This window comes from Salvelinus alpinus, chromosome 15, assembly GCF_045679555.1.
Source record: "Salvelinus alpinus chromosome 15, SLU_Salpinus.1, whole genome shotgun sequence".
NCBI lineage: Eukaryota > Metazoa > Chordata > Actinopteri > Salmoniformes > Salmonidae > Salvelinus > Salvelinus alpinus.
The window spans coordinates 29,796,937-29,811,388 of record NC_092100.1 but is presented as its reverse complement, the minus strand read 5'-3'; the positions used below and the strand labels follow the sequence as shown (position 1 = coordinate 29,811,388).

Here is a 14,452-nt window from a genome sequence, read left to right as displayed (position 1 = left end):
ATAGGTGAATTAGTTAATAGGCTCATACTATAGTCTTGGGTGATTGTTCAGATCAGACATGGTTAGCTAGTTTTCGGAAATAGCAAAAACAGTGGCAAGTAATATCATAGCAAATTCACTCACCTCGAAAGTACTTTTTTAAATACCTCTAGGAACTGAGTAGTTTCTAAATGTCTGATTATTTGGTGCCATATTTAGGTTAGCTTGCTTTTGTTTTGATCGATTTTCTCGATTTTCAGCCAGTAAGTAGTCAGAGAATGACAAAATGTGATCAAATTATGAGAGTAAACACGGAAACCTAAAGGCGGGAAAGGCCAGGCTGATGTAGCAGCATGTGCGATAAACTTGGCTGAATAGTTGGAAAGACAAACGTATGGTCAGTGCGATCCTGGCTCCTTGGGATGTCCCTACCCTAACCTTAACCCCTACCCATAGCAGTGGGAAGTAGGGGTGCTGAAGGTGCTACAGCACCCCTTAAAAAATGTGAATAAAAATAAATAATTAAGTAGCGCACTAGGCGTTTACTACTATTAGCAGACCAGTCTTTAGCATGGCCTCAAAACAATTCAGCATCTCTGGTAGTTGTAGACTTAAGAACAGTATCTTGCAGGATTCAATAGTTGGAATTGTAAGAGTTGTTGCCCTGTCTCTTTCTCTGTGATTGTCATTCTAATGGAATCCAGAAAGAACAAAACCCTGCCCTCAAACATTTACATCAAAATATGCAAAGTTATGGGCAAAGACACAAAACATAAAATAAAAATCTTGATCAAATGACATGGAAAACAACCACTTTTTATGCAGTATTAATTTACCATCCTTACAAACCACTTAATGTAAATGTACATTACTGTATTTTACATAGGCTGGTCCTCTAGGTTTGTACCTGTAGCCGTTCTATCACCATGAAGAAAAACAATGACCAATACAGTAATTGAGTACATTGAGACATCAAGTGGTTTGTTGTGATGTGGTGATGTAGTTCAGTTGGTAGAGCATGGCGCTTGCAATGCTAGGGTTGTTGGTTCGATTCCCACGGGGGACCAGTATGAAAATGTATGCACTCACTACTGTAAGTTGTTCTGGATAGAAGCATCTACTGAAAAGGAATGAATAGACCATTTCAGTTTTCACATAGAAAAACTGTTGCAAAAAGTTGCATTTGCAAAATAGTTTTTATATTCCACAAGTATTATCAGATTAACTGTTTTGTAGAGATAATTATCAGACTCGGGTTACAAATGCTGGTAAACACTCAAATACATTTAGTTAAAGTTTCACAAAAGTAGTGTACTGGGCCTTTATTAGTCCTGTATTAGCCGACCGAAAATCGCAGCAGCCCCAACAACCAAAAACAAAAATATCTAATCAAATCAAATTTTATTTGTCACATGCGCCGAATACAAAAGCTTTAGACCTTACAGTGAAATGCTTACAAGCCCTTAACCTAACCTTAACCCGGACCATTTTAAATGTCAATGGGGTAGCTATGTCCCAAGGATCCCGGATAGCACGGACCATAAATGTATCTCTTCAGTGTTTCAATCATTGCGTGTACACTGTGCGACACAATGTATGCAGTTTGTTGATTACAATATCTCTGGTCTTGCATCATGACACTGCTGTATCAGACAGCAGAGGGCAGTAGTGCAAAGGGTTAGAGGTTACCTAAAAAACATGAAAATATAAATAAATGCAATGCAACAGTGGAAAGATAGAAATAATATTTCTATCAATAATTGATCAGGACCTTTTTGATTCACTGCAATACATTTTTTAATTTCGAATTTTTGCTGAGATCGTAGTAGCCGAGAAAGACAGAGAGAGAGATTCCCAAACCTTCCATAACAAAGCCATTACCTACAGACAGATGAACCTGGAGAAGAGTCTCCTAAGCAACCTGGTCCTGGGGCTCTGTTCACAAACAGACCCCATAGAGCTCCAGGACAGCAACACAATTAGACCAACCAAATCACTAGAAAACAAAAAGATAATTACTTGACACATTGGAAAGACTTAACCAAATAACAGAGCAAACTAGAATGCTATTTGGCCCTAAACAGAGAGTACACAGTGGCAGAATACCTGACCACTGTGACTGACCCAAACTTAAGGAAAGCTTTGACTATGTAGACTCAGTGAGCATAGCCTTGCTATTGAGAAAGGCCGCTCTAGGCAGACATGGCTCTCAAGAGAAAACAAGCTATGTGTACACCGCCCACAAAATGAGGTGGAAAAGGAGCTGTACTTCCTAACCTCCTGACAAATGTATAACCATATTAGACACACATATTTCATATTTCATTTGAAAACAAATCCAATTTTGCAAACTCCCATATCTATTGGGTGAAATACTACAGTGTGCAATCACAGCAGCAATATTTGTGACCTGTTGCCACAAGAAAAGGGCAACCAGTGAAGAACAAACACCATTGTAAATACAATCTATATTTATGTTTATTTATTTTGTGCTTTAACTATTTGCACATCATTACAACACTGTATATAGGCATAATATGACATTTGAAATGTCTTTTCTTTTGGAACATTTGTGAGTGTAATGTTTACTGTTCATTTTTTTCCATCTCACTTTTGTTTATTATCTATTTCAGTTGCTTTGGCAATGTAAACATATGTTTCCCATGCCAATACAGCCCCTTAAATTGAAATTGAATTTGAGAGAGAGAGAGAGAGAATGCCAAGGTCTATTAAGAAGGAAATGAGAGTTGACATGGGGGATCTATTCTCAAAACAAATGCCTTCATTTAAAAGGGGAAATTAGACATTACTATATCATTATTTACACCACCTCTACTGGTGCCAGAACAGAGAGAAGTGGCCTGTATTACTCAAGACTTCAGGTTCTATTGAGTTTCACAATACTGTAATAATAACCATGAGAACACCTAATTTCAGTCACAGAGCTATGAAACCTTTCAAGTAAATAGCTATAGGGAAGTACTTAGGGACACAGACACATACTGTATCATTGCTTCTTGAATAAACATTTTAACACAAAGATACAGACATTCATTATTCAGTCGGGACATTTTAGTGTCTCAGATTTGAATGTATAATGTAATGTCCAGAATGATGCATGAATGATTGCAAAACCAAAAGGATGGCAGTATACTTTTTGCCCTTGTGAGCAAGCGCTAACTGCAGCTCAAACAGCAATAAATAAGCATGGGAAATTACTGAAATAATATGTCACAGGAAATTAAATGTCTATGAGAGGGACACTGTTATATCCTCCATAATTAATAACCTGGAGGGGTTGCTGGGGGTTTGTTTTGGTAGGGGTCGTGGTGGTAGTGACAGTGGTAGTAGTGTGACTCCATTTGGTTAACAGCCTTTGGAATGTTATGATAAAGGGACACAAAATCACCTTTGTAAGAAGCACGAGAGAGAGAGGGAGAGAATGAGAGAGGTGGGGCAAGACTACAGGTAAAGAATTCAGAGTGAATTAGCCCTATGTGACCACAAAAAAACAACATCGGATTATTTTTTATAATATTTTATAATAATATGTCATTTCATAATCAGCATATCTCTATACCCCATTCACAGTATTGTACACCCTGACCCATCAGATTCATATAAACACTTTGTTCCTCTGTTTGGTTCCCAGTACTCAAAGAAATAGAAATGTCCTTTCCAGGATTCTCATATACAAATAAAAGTACAAGAATAAGAAAAATACTCTCCATATTTTACACATTTATAAAATGTTATTTTACAAAAAATCTCCCAGTTAATCAAAAAATCCCTTGCTTATATAATTTTTAATTTGTATTTATAGTTTCATAATTACATACATGAAAAAAATATTCAGTACAGTATGTGGTAGCTTTTCTGTTTTTTCTGTTTTTTATGAGTAGATTAAAAGACAATATACTGTATCTGTGAAGACAGGTGATTCTGCTGTATGTTCTACAACAGGGGTGTCAAACTCATTCCATGGAGGGCCTAGTGTCTGAAGGTTTTTGTGTTTTCCTTTAAATTAAGCCCTAGACAACCAGGTGTAAGGAATTCCTTACTAATTAGTGACCTTAATTCATCAACTAAGTACAAGAGAGGAGTGAAAAACTCGCAGACACTCGGCCCTCCGTGGAATGAGTTTGACACCTGTGATCTTATGATGGCCTCTTTCCTCTTTGAATAAATAATTGCCCCTCCCCATATTAAAGTGAGCAACTTAATTCTCAGGTTAATGAATGTATCATGCTACCTGGCTGCCACCTGGTGCAGCAGTGCCAGTGACCCATACAACTGCAGCTCTAGTAAAACTATAACGACCAGGCCACAGGAGGTCCTCATGCTCTGCTGGTTTTGTTCTTATTGGTCAATTCAATTGGTCAATTCAATAATCTAAGTCAACATTAAGATGGAGAGTTATTGAATTTATGTGTTATTCCAGCTGGTTCCAGTGTGAAAGAGATGACCTACAGATACATCATGCCCATGTAAAACACAATATTATCCCTCTGTTGTGGTAGGTCATCTGATGCTCTTTCTGTCTCTATGGATCACTCCAGACACAGCCCACCAACCAGCCTGGAGGTCTTGGGCATTGCTAGCTGTGAGGGCCGGCAGCGCTCCCTCCAGTCCAGTACTAACAGAGAGTCAGAGGGCCCTTGTGTTCGGGTGCAGTGAGGGTAAGAAGCAACAACAATAAGAGTTTTGAGACTGTCTGCCTCACAGCTCTCACTGCAAGATGATACCCTTGGCCTTCAAATGAAGAGGAAATCTCTCCTCCTTCCCTCGCCATGTGCCCCTCAGGTTTAGATATCAAGAATGGAGTAAAGTGTATGAACAAGGTCCCAATGTGCAGAGTTGTAGGCTTTTTAAACATGAAAGGAATTTCCTTATTTTACACAACATGGCAGTCACAAGTGGGCCTGTAGACAGCTGGGTCTATGAGAGGTGGTGACCTTCTGGAGCAACAGCACTCCATGTTATTTCTGTTGTGTTTACTCTGTCAAATTTTCAGGGGAGAGAAACCTTGTCCTGAAGCAAAATGGAATTGGCTTCTTTAAAAGCAAGACAGCAAGTCTGCCAGGGAAATTCTCCTGGGTCTAATGTTTCATCCTGGGACCTCTGTAACTCCAGTCAACCACTGACTTATACGAATATGAAGTCAAACCATCTGACTATGTTTTAGATGAAGAACATGTTTGGTGGCTGTGGAGTACATTAAAGGAGAAAACTGCCCATGTTACGATAAAAAGGTGGTGTTCTCTTGAAGATGGTTCCGAGACAGAATCAATTGGATAGATATACTGCTATGACGCATCCCCATTCCCCACGTCAATGTGTAAACGTAGTTAAACGTAGGCTTCGTTTGTCACTACTGCATGTAAAAGTAAAATAAATATGATGTACATCGACATAGGGGAGACAGAGGAGCATATATCACTCCTATTTCCTATACTAACACCATGATGATCAACAGTAGTGTTACATATTTTTCTATAGAAGGTTATGATATGCCATAAATGGGAGTAAGGATGTTCAAGGGCTGAATAAAATGTTTAGTCCCGTCCTGTCCTGTTCTGTCCTGTGGAGGTCAGAGGAGGCCCTTGAATCCAAGCACACATATTGTAAAAGCCTCACTTGACTTTGTTGTGTTGTGTGTACAGTAATGCCATGGCATCTTTGTGGTAACTGAGAAGAGGGAACAGGTCATGTATGTTTAGAGATGTGCTGTATGTGAACCCACTTCATGATTTCTGGACAAAAGAATAAAAGCTATTGTATGTTAGCTAAGCAGGCTAACAACCGGCAGTGATTGTCACAGTCACAGAAGAGAACACACTGTATGGACATTGAAGCATTGCAGAATGCAGGATCAAGTAGACTAATACCATGTTGTCTCTAACACTGTGTCCACATAGATCACATGTCCCTCACAGACAGACTCTCACAGTGAGATAGAGTGTGAAGTGTTGTCTGCTTCTCCTCCTGCCAGTATTCACCTTTTCAATGACACCCAATGACACTGTCTAGAATTGAAGAGAGAGGTGGTCCTGTTAGAAAGTCAAATAAAAGTGAGAAATATAAGGCGATTTGAGCGGAAAGCCATAAGGCACTTCCAGTATGGTGACAGCCATTATCATGTGTGTTGTAGTAAGTAGGCTCTCAGGGTTGACACCACGCTGTCCACTGAGTTCCTTACATGATGGCTGCTAGTTCCGCAGCGTCTAGTTGCATGCAATACACATCGGATACTTTTAAGGCAAAGCCATCATCATTGCCTAAATCATTGTTGTGAGTTGTTTTCTGTAGTGAGGTAACAACTAAAATTGTTGTTTTGTGGTCAGCTAACGTTCGTCATTTGTCTTGTTTTTCTCATGAGACCAATTGTGCATGTTTTGTCTTCTCTTGTTGATGTCTCCTAAACACATTAGTAAAATGAGTACTATGACAAGGTTTTACATTGTGATGATGTTCCCATCCTCTCTCATGCTCTCCTGGCTGCTGCTGGTCTTGGTGGGGCTGCCGTTGTGTGTAGGGGTGGTCAGGGAGCTCAGAGAGGCCTTGCTGTCTGACAGAGAGCCGCTGCTGGGCAGGAAAATGCTCTGGGGGAGGGGCCGTTGCCCCAGTGACGAGGATAATGGAAACGCCCTGTGGCTGCCATTACCATTGGACACACAGTGGTGGGGCAGGTATGGCAGGATGTCACTCTCAATGATAAGGTCTCCATCCTCGTCGCTGTCGCCCTCCGCCACACTGTTACTGTTGCTATAGTGACTGACACCTTGAGAGGCGGGGCTGGGGGCCAAGTCATGGGAGAATGCGGAGCCTACGGATCCAGAGGAGCTGTTCCCCCCTACCGAGACCTTGGTTCCTCGGAGAACCACGTTATTGCGCTGGTTGGCTGGCTTCACCGTCACGATCAGGTTGTGGCTGTTGGCCACCATCATGTCTGTCACCTGGTCCAGAGACTTGCCGTCCACGTCAATGCCGTTGACCTCCAGGATCTCATCGTTGACCCCCAGCAGGCCTGTGCTCTCAGCCAGGCCTCCACGCACCAGCCGGGAGATAAAGACACCAGGCACCTTCTCCACTCCCTGAGGCGTGACCCGCACGCTCACCCCGTCCCGGATATAGAAACCCAGGGGCTTGTGGGTACCGTGCTTGTGCAGGCGGACGCGCCGGTGTGTCTCGGGCAGGATGTCGACATCGATGATGGAGGAGATCTGGCGGAAGTCCTGGGGATGGCCAATCATCAGGCCTGGTTTGGTCTTCTGCTGTGCCGGGAGCAACCCTGCCAGACCCTTTTTCCTCCTCTGCAGGGAGGTGGTGGCAAAGACCACAGGCTCATCCACATCTACAGGACAGAGAAGCCATGTCAGAAATACACATACTGTACAATGACAAGGCAGCACCAGGGTCTCAGTTCATTCCAAACATGGATAATAAAATACAGCGAAATATGTTCTGCCGTTAAAATAAAAAGGCATCACATCCTGTCATCATGTCACCTTCTGGTGTCAACAGCTAACCTGAAGGTAAGACATGGATTAAATGGAGTTAGTTTAGAGTGTGAAAGGTGGAGAGACATAGCACAGGTTAAATCTACTCTAATCTTTTCCAATGCCTCCGTCCGTCCGTCTGTCTTTCCGTGTGTAAACCGTCAATCTCAAACTCTCAGAGCAGGAAAAAGCTCACCTTTCAACTCTCAAGAAGGAAGTTTAATTTCCCTACTATATAAATACACATATTGATATAGAATGCAGTGGTCTCATTTGATCCTGCTGTATGTTTCTTTTGGCTTTTCTGCGAGAGATTCGTTAAGATCAAATATTATGTCAACCATAGAGATCCTATGAAGTTATATACTAATTTCTATGATGTCAACAATCTGAGCTGAGTGTAGGATTTCCAAAAACATTGAGTCTCTATTCCACACTGTTTTCATAGTTACGGTTCCCAATGCCCTCTATCCCACTTCTCCTTTTCCACTCCCTACTCTCCACTCCACCTCTATCTACATCTCCCTGTCTGTCTCTCTCTCACATCTTTCCTGTGCTGTTTGAGAGCAGAGGTTGCTGGCAACAGGAGAACAGTATTTCAGAACCTGCCCCATAGACAGACGGAGACAGACTGAGTCTGAGAGATCGAGAGATGGAGCAGGGCTGCTGGGCTAGGTGTAAGGACACAGTGAGGATTTCCATAACTCTCTCTCAGCCCCTACTGAGGGGTCAGAGGTTGTGAAACAGAATCAGACTACATAGCAGGCAGATGAATCACATCTTCAGTACCCACTGTTAAGATGAAATAGACCAGGCAGCCTAGATCCATCATCACACACACCTGACTCATCCTCTGGCGACATATAGAAAGTCATGTTTTTAGTGCTAGCAGGCAGGTAGCAGCATGGGGAGGAACCACTCAGGGCTCAGGTCTAATGACAAGCCATGCTCGCTGCGGAAGAGAGAATATTTTAAGTTATTTTTAAACTGCGGAGAAGGGCGAGCTATGTGAACCTGTTCCTCAGAGAGAGACAGAGAGATATGTAGGAGAGGTTTAGATGTGGCTCTGGTGGGCGGAGACTAACGCGGGGAGACTTCAAACCGTTCTACCTCAGTTCTACCAACACGTCTCCTGCGCCACTAGGGGCCCTGATAACTCTAGACCACTTTTATTCATCCCACAGAAACGCACACAAGGCCCTCCCTCACCCTCCCTTAGGCAAATCAGACTATGACTTTATTTTCCTGCTTCCTGTTAACAAACAAAATCTCAAAACAGGAAGTACCAGTGGAGCGCTCAATACGGAAGTTGTCCGATGAAGCTAGTACAGACTGAGACATGTTCCGGGATTCATCCGATAGCATTGATGAGTTTACCACATCAGTCACAGGCTTCATCAATAAGTGCATAGACAACGTCCCCCCCACAGTGGCTATACTATATGTGTTGTAGATATGTGGTAGTAGAGTAGGGGCCTGAGGGCACACACTTAATGTGTTGTGAAATCTGTTGTGAATGTATTGTAATGTTTTTAAAATTGTATAACTGCTTTCATTTTCCTGGAACCCAGGAAGAGTAGCTGCTGCCAAATACGAACTTATCCAAACCAAAAACCATGGATAATAGGGAATATCCTCACTGGGCTAAAGGCTAGAGCTACCGCTTACAAAGAACGGGACACGGACATGGAAACATACAAAAAAGCTCGCTAGGACCTCCGACGAGACATCAAACATGCAAAATTGACAATATAGGAGGAAGGTGGTATCCTATTACACCGCCTCTGACATTCGTCGGCTGTTGCAGGGCTTGCAGACGATAATGGATCACAAAGGGAAACCCAGCCTTGAGATGCCCAGTAATGCAAATAACACAACAATTACATACTTAACGCTGCTGGGTCATGCAGCAAGACAATCTAAACCACACAAACAAGTCTACATAAAAATAGCTAAAAAGCAACAATTTTGAAGTTTTGTAATAGCCTAGTCAAAGTCCAGACCTAATCCCAATTGAGATTTTGTGTCAGGAAGTGAAACGAGCAGTTCCTGTTTGAAAACCCACCACTGTCGCTGAGTTAAAGCAGTTCTGCATGCAAGAGTGGACCAAAATTCCTCCAAAGTGATGTGAGAGACTGATCTACAACTACAGGAAGTATTTGGTTGCAGTCATTTCAGCTAAAGGTGGCAAAACCAGTTATTGAGTGTAAGGGGGCAATTACTTTTTCACAAAGAGGAATTGGGTGTTGCATAACTTAAATAAATAAAGTAGGTATTCATTTTTTTTGTTATTTTTAAACGCAGGTTCCCTTTATCTAATATTAGATTTTGGTTGAAGATCTGATAACACTCACTATAAAAATATGCAAAAATCAGAAAGGGGGAAAATAGCACTCTATATATATATATATATATACACACACAGTTGAAGTCAGAAGTTTACATACACTTAGGTTGGAGTCATTAAAACTAATTTTCAACCACTCCACAAATTTCTTGTTAACAACAAACTATCGTTTTGGCCAGTCGGTTAGGATATCTACTTTGTGCATGACACAAGTCAGTTTTCTAACAATTGTTTACAGACAGATTATTTCACTTATAATTCACTGTATCACAATTCCAGTGGATCAGAAGTTTACATACACTAAGTTGACTGTGCCTTTAAACAGCTTGGAAAATTCCAGAAAATGATGTCATGGCTTTAAAAGCTTCTGATAGGCTAATTGACATAATTTGAGTCAATTGGAGGTGTACCTGTGGATGTATTTCAAAGCCTACCTTCAAACTCAGCGCCTCTTTGCTTGACATCATGGGAAAATCAAAAGAAATCAGCCAAGACCTCAGAAAATAAATTGAAGACCTCCACAAGTCTGATTCATCTTTGGGAGCAATTTCCAAATGCATGAAGGTACCACGTTCATCTGTACAAACAATAGTACGCAAGTATAAACACCATGGGACCACGCAGCTGGCATACCGCTCAGGAAGGAGATGCGTTCTGTCTCCTTGAGATGAACGTACTTTGGTGCGAAAAGTAAAACAAGTCCTATATCGACATAACCTGAAAGGCCGCTCAGCAAGGAAGAAGCCACTGCTCCAAAACCGCCATAAAAAAGCCAGACTACGGTTTGCAACTGCACATGGGGACAAAGATCGTACTTTTTGGAGAAATGTCCTCTGGTCTGATGAAACAAAAATAGAACTGTTTGGCCATAATGACCATCGTTATGTTTGGAGGAAAAAGGGGGAGGCTTGCAAGCCGAAGAACACCATCCCAACCGTGAAGCACGGAGGTGGCAGGATCATGTTGTGTGGGTGCTTTGCTGAAGGAGGGGCTGGTGCACTTCACAAAATAGATGGCATCATGAGGAAAGAAAATTAGGTGGTTACATTAAAGCAACATCTCAAGTCATCAGTCAGGAAGTTAAAGCTTGGTCGCAAATGGGTCTTCCAAATAGACAATGACCCCAAGCATACTTCCAAAGTAGGACAACGAAGTCAAGGTATTGGAGTGGCCATCACAAAGCCCTGACCTCAATCCTATAGACAATTTGTGGGCAGAACTTAAAAAGCATGTGCGAGCAAGGAGGCCTACAAACCTGACTCAGTTACACCAGCTCTGTAAGGAGGAATGGGCCAAAAATCACCCAACTTATTGTGGGAAGCTTGTGGAAGGCTAACCGAAACGCTTGACCCAAGTTAAACTATTTTAAAGGCAATGCTACCAAATACTAATTGAGTGTTTGTAAACTTCTGACCCACTGGGAATGTGATGAAATAAATAAAAGCTGAAATAAATAATTCTCTCTACTATTATTCTGACATTTCACATTTTTTAAATAAAAGTGGTGATCCTAACTGACCTAAGACAGGGAATTTTTACTCTGATTAAATGTCAGGAATTGTGAAAAACTGAGTTTAAATGTATTTGGCTAAGGTGTATGTAAACTTCCGACTTCAACTGTGTGTATATATATATATATTTTGTGTATAATATGCATATTTATATTGTATTATACAGGGCGCATTTGGAAAAGACACCTAAGTCTCAATGTCTTCCCTTTTAAAATAAAGGTTCAATGAAAAAAAATCTTCCAATAGTGCCAAATCCCAGTATCTCCCATCGTCTAATTTACATCACTTTGCATGGCACAACACATTAACACAAAAGGCATATAACTTCTCACGCATTCTTGAATCTTATCACCACACCTCAAAACTGTATGATAGGAGCCACCCTGTGTCGCTCCTCTTTGAACTGAATAACAGAATAACACCATTTCCCTGTAAAAAAGGAATCCAGAGCAGTACAATAAAACATATCAAAATTCGTAACTCTTTACGTTCTGTGGGAACGTCCCGCCCCGGACAAAGCCACAGATGAGGTGTGTTTGACCTCTGTGATAGCCCACAGATGGTCAGCCATCCAAACAATGTCATAAATCGTGATTGAGTCATCATGCTGGGCCTCGGCCCCAGCAAGTCGCTAGACATATCTTCATCCCTGGCCTTCATCATCATTCACATTTGTTCATTCTCTCTATTTTTCAACAACACACATACCAACAACACACACACTTTCACATACTGCTGCTACTTTGTTCTTCATTATCATCATTATTATTATCATCATCATCTATTCTGATGCCTAACTTTACCCTGCCTTTATGTACATATCTACCTCAAATACCTCGTACCCCTTCACAATGATCTGGTACTGGTACTCCCTGTATATAGCTTAATTCTTGTGTATTTTATTCCTCGTGCTACCATTAAAACTATTTAACTCTGCATCGTTGGGAAGGGCTCGTAAGAAAATATTTCACAGTAAAGTTGTATTCAACTTTGTGAAAAATACAATTTGATGTGGTTATGAGGAGCACTGTCTGCTGAGAGGGTGAAAAACAGGAAGTCATCAACACCTCAGTGAGACCATGGAGAAAGAAAAGAGAGCTTTTCCCACTCTGGCGTTATGATTTTACTGCCTGTTTGGTTATACCTTTGGGAGATCAGTGTACGACCACTATATATCATAAGTGCATATGATCCTCTTAATACCATTATAAAGTCAAATTCAACACGGTGGCTGCTAGCCTAGCAGTTAAGGGCGTTGGGCCAGTAAACAAAGGGTTACTGGTTTGAATCCCTGAGCTGACTAGGTGAAAAAACTGCCGATGTGCCCTTCAACAAGGCACTTAACCCTAACACACTGAGCTATAGGCTAGTCACTGCAAAGAGGTTTTATGGATGACAACAAACAGATTTGACCAAAGCCACAGGCTGTTGTATGGTGGGATAAAAGGGAGATTTGATGTATATCCAGGCTCAACTAGAGGGCATGAGACATAATGGGTGGGTGACTGTCTGGCCAGACTAGTGGTGATCCCTGACCTCAACACTATGAAGGGAAAACAATCATCTGCTCACCAACAGAACATCTCTTCCAACACGGAGAGTAGACCGAAAACCCACTGCATTCACTGTATGAAATAGATATTTATATGTTCCTATACTATATGCATTTCCAGTTATGAAAAGCATGTGTGTGGTACAGTTGACATTTCTTTGTTTGTTTGAGTTCATAACATATATGTTTGAGTGTCTGTCTGTTTGTGTCTGTCTGTCTGTTTGCTAGTGTCTGTCTGTCTGTTTGCTAGTGTCTGTCTGTCTGTTTGCGAGTGTCTGTCTGTCTGTTTGCGAGTGTCTGTCTGTCTGTTTTCGAGTGTCTGTCTGTTTGCGAGTGTCTGTCTGTCTGCGAGTGTCTGTCTGTCTGCGAGTGTCTGTCTGTTTGCGAGTGTCTGTCTGTTTGCGAGTGTCTGTCTGTTTGCGGGTGTCTGTCTGTTTGCGAGTGTCTGTCTGTTTGTGTCTGTCTGTCTGTCTGTCTGTCTGTCTGTCTGTCTGTCTGTCTGTCTGTCTGTCTGTCTGTGTGTGTCTGTCTGTTTGTGTGTGTCTGTCTGTCTGTTTGCGAGTGTCTGTCTGTTTGCGAGTGTCTGTCTGTGTGTGTCTGTCTGTTTGTGTGTGTCTGTCTGTCTGTTTGCGAGTGTCTGTCTGTTTGCGAGTGTATGTCTGTTTGCGAGTGTCTGTCTGTTTGTGTGTGAGTGTCTGTCTGTTTGTGAGTGATTGTCTGTTTGTGAGTGTCTGTCTGTTTGTGAGTGTCTGTCTGTTTGTGTGTGTGTGTCTGTTTGTGTGTGTGTGTCTGTCTGTCTGTTTGTGAGTCTGTCTGTCTGTTTGTGTGTGTCTGTCTGTTTGTGTGTGTCTGTCTGTTTGTGTGTGTCTGTCTGTTTGTGTGTGTCTGTCTGTTTGTGTGTGTCTGTCTGTTTGTGAGTGCTCCACACAGAGCTGTAGCCTGCCCTGCTTCCCTCCCTGTCACCGCCATTAGGCTTATTGTCTGGACCCCCACAAAGAGCAAAGCAGCCTCTGTTATTAAACCCACTCAGGGGTTGGAGGAGGCGGGCGGGAGGGAGAGCCCATCCGGAGAACACATGGGGGGAGGACTGGAAATGAACCAGCCAGACTGGCGTGACAGCCAGGCACCCAGGAGGAGGGGTAGGCTGGGGGCCGAGGTTACAGACCAGGGGGGTTGGGTCTGCTCAACGATCTAGCTGTCAATAAAAATAAATAAAAAAGTCAGCAGTTCAGGGAGAACTGCAGTACCTTCTGAATGATGCTTCCTGTCCACATCATCCCCACAGAGAGAATGCCAGAGTTCATTACAATGGTCTGTTAAAGAGTCTGGACAGAACGGCTAACACACAGAGACGTGCAGGTTAACGGAGTAGGTTATTGAGGGCATGACCTTGTCTATAGAGAAAAGAGGGAAACGTCTGAAATGCTACTAGAGATAACCCTGGACATAAAAACAGCTGGAGCTAGACTCACTTCCCTACTAAATCCATTTCCCCCTTTTTCTTATTATCAATCTCTGCTTCTCTTTCCCACTCGGTTCTTCTTTCCCTTGTGTCTCTGTGATT

The 14,452-nt window shown here is 42.1% G+C and overlaps 1 protein-coding gene across 1 annotated transcript in view; it reads right to left on the bottom strand.

Annotated features, from left to right (window-relative positions):
* Positions 1–1,363: 1,363 nt before the first annotated feature.
* The window catches only part of LOC139539888 (partitioning defective 6 homolog alpha-like), a 41,041-nt gene continuing 27,952 nt past the window's right edge, over positions 1,364–14,452 (bottom strand). Inside the window, exon 3 of the mRNA XM_071343271.1 lies at positions 1,364–7,333. Within this exon, the coding sequence (XP_071199372.1) occupies positions 6,435–7,333 (899 nt within the window). The 3' untranslated portion in view covers positions 1,364–6,434. The remainder of the gene's footprint in view (positions 7,334–14,452) is intronic.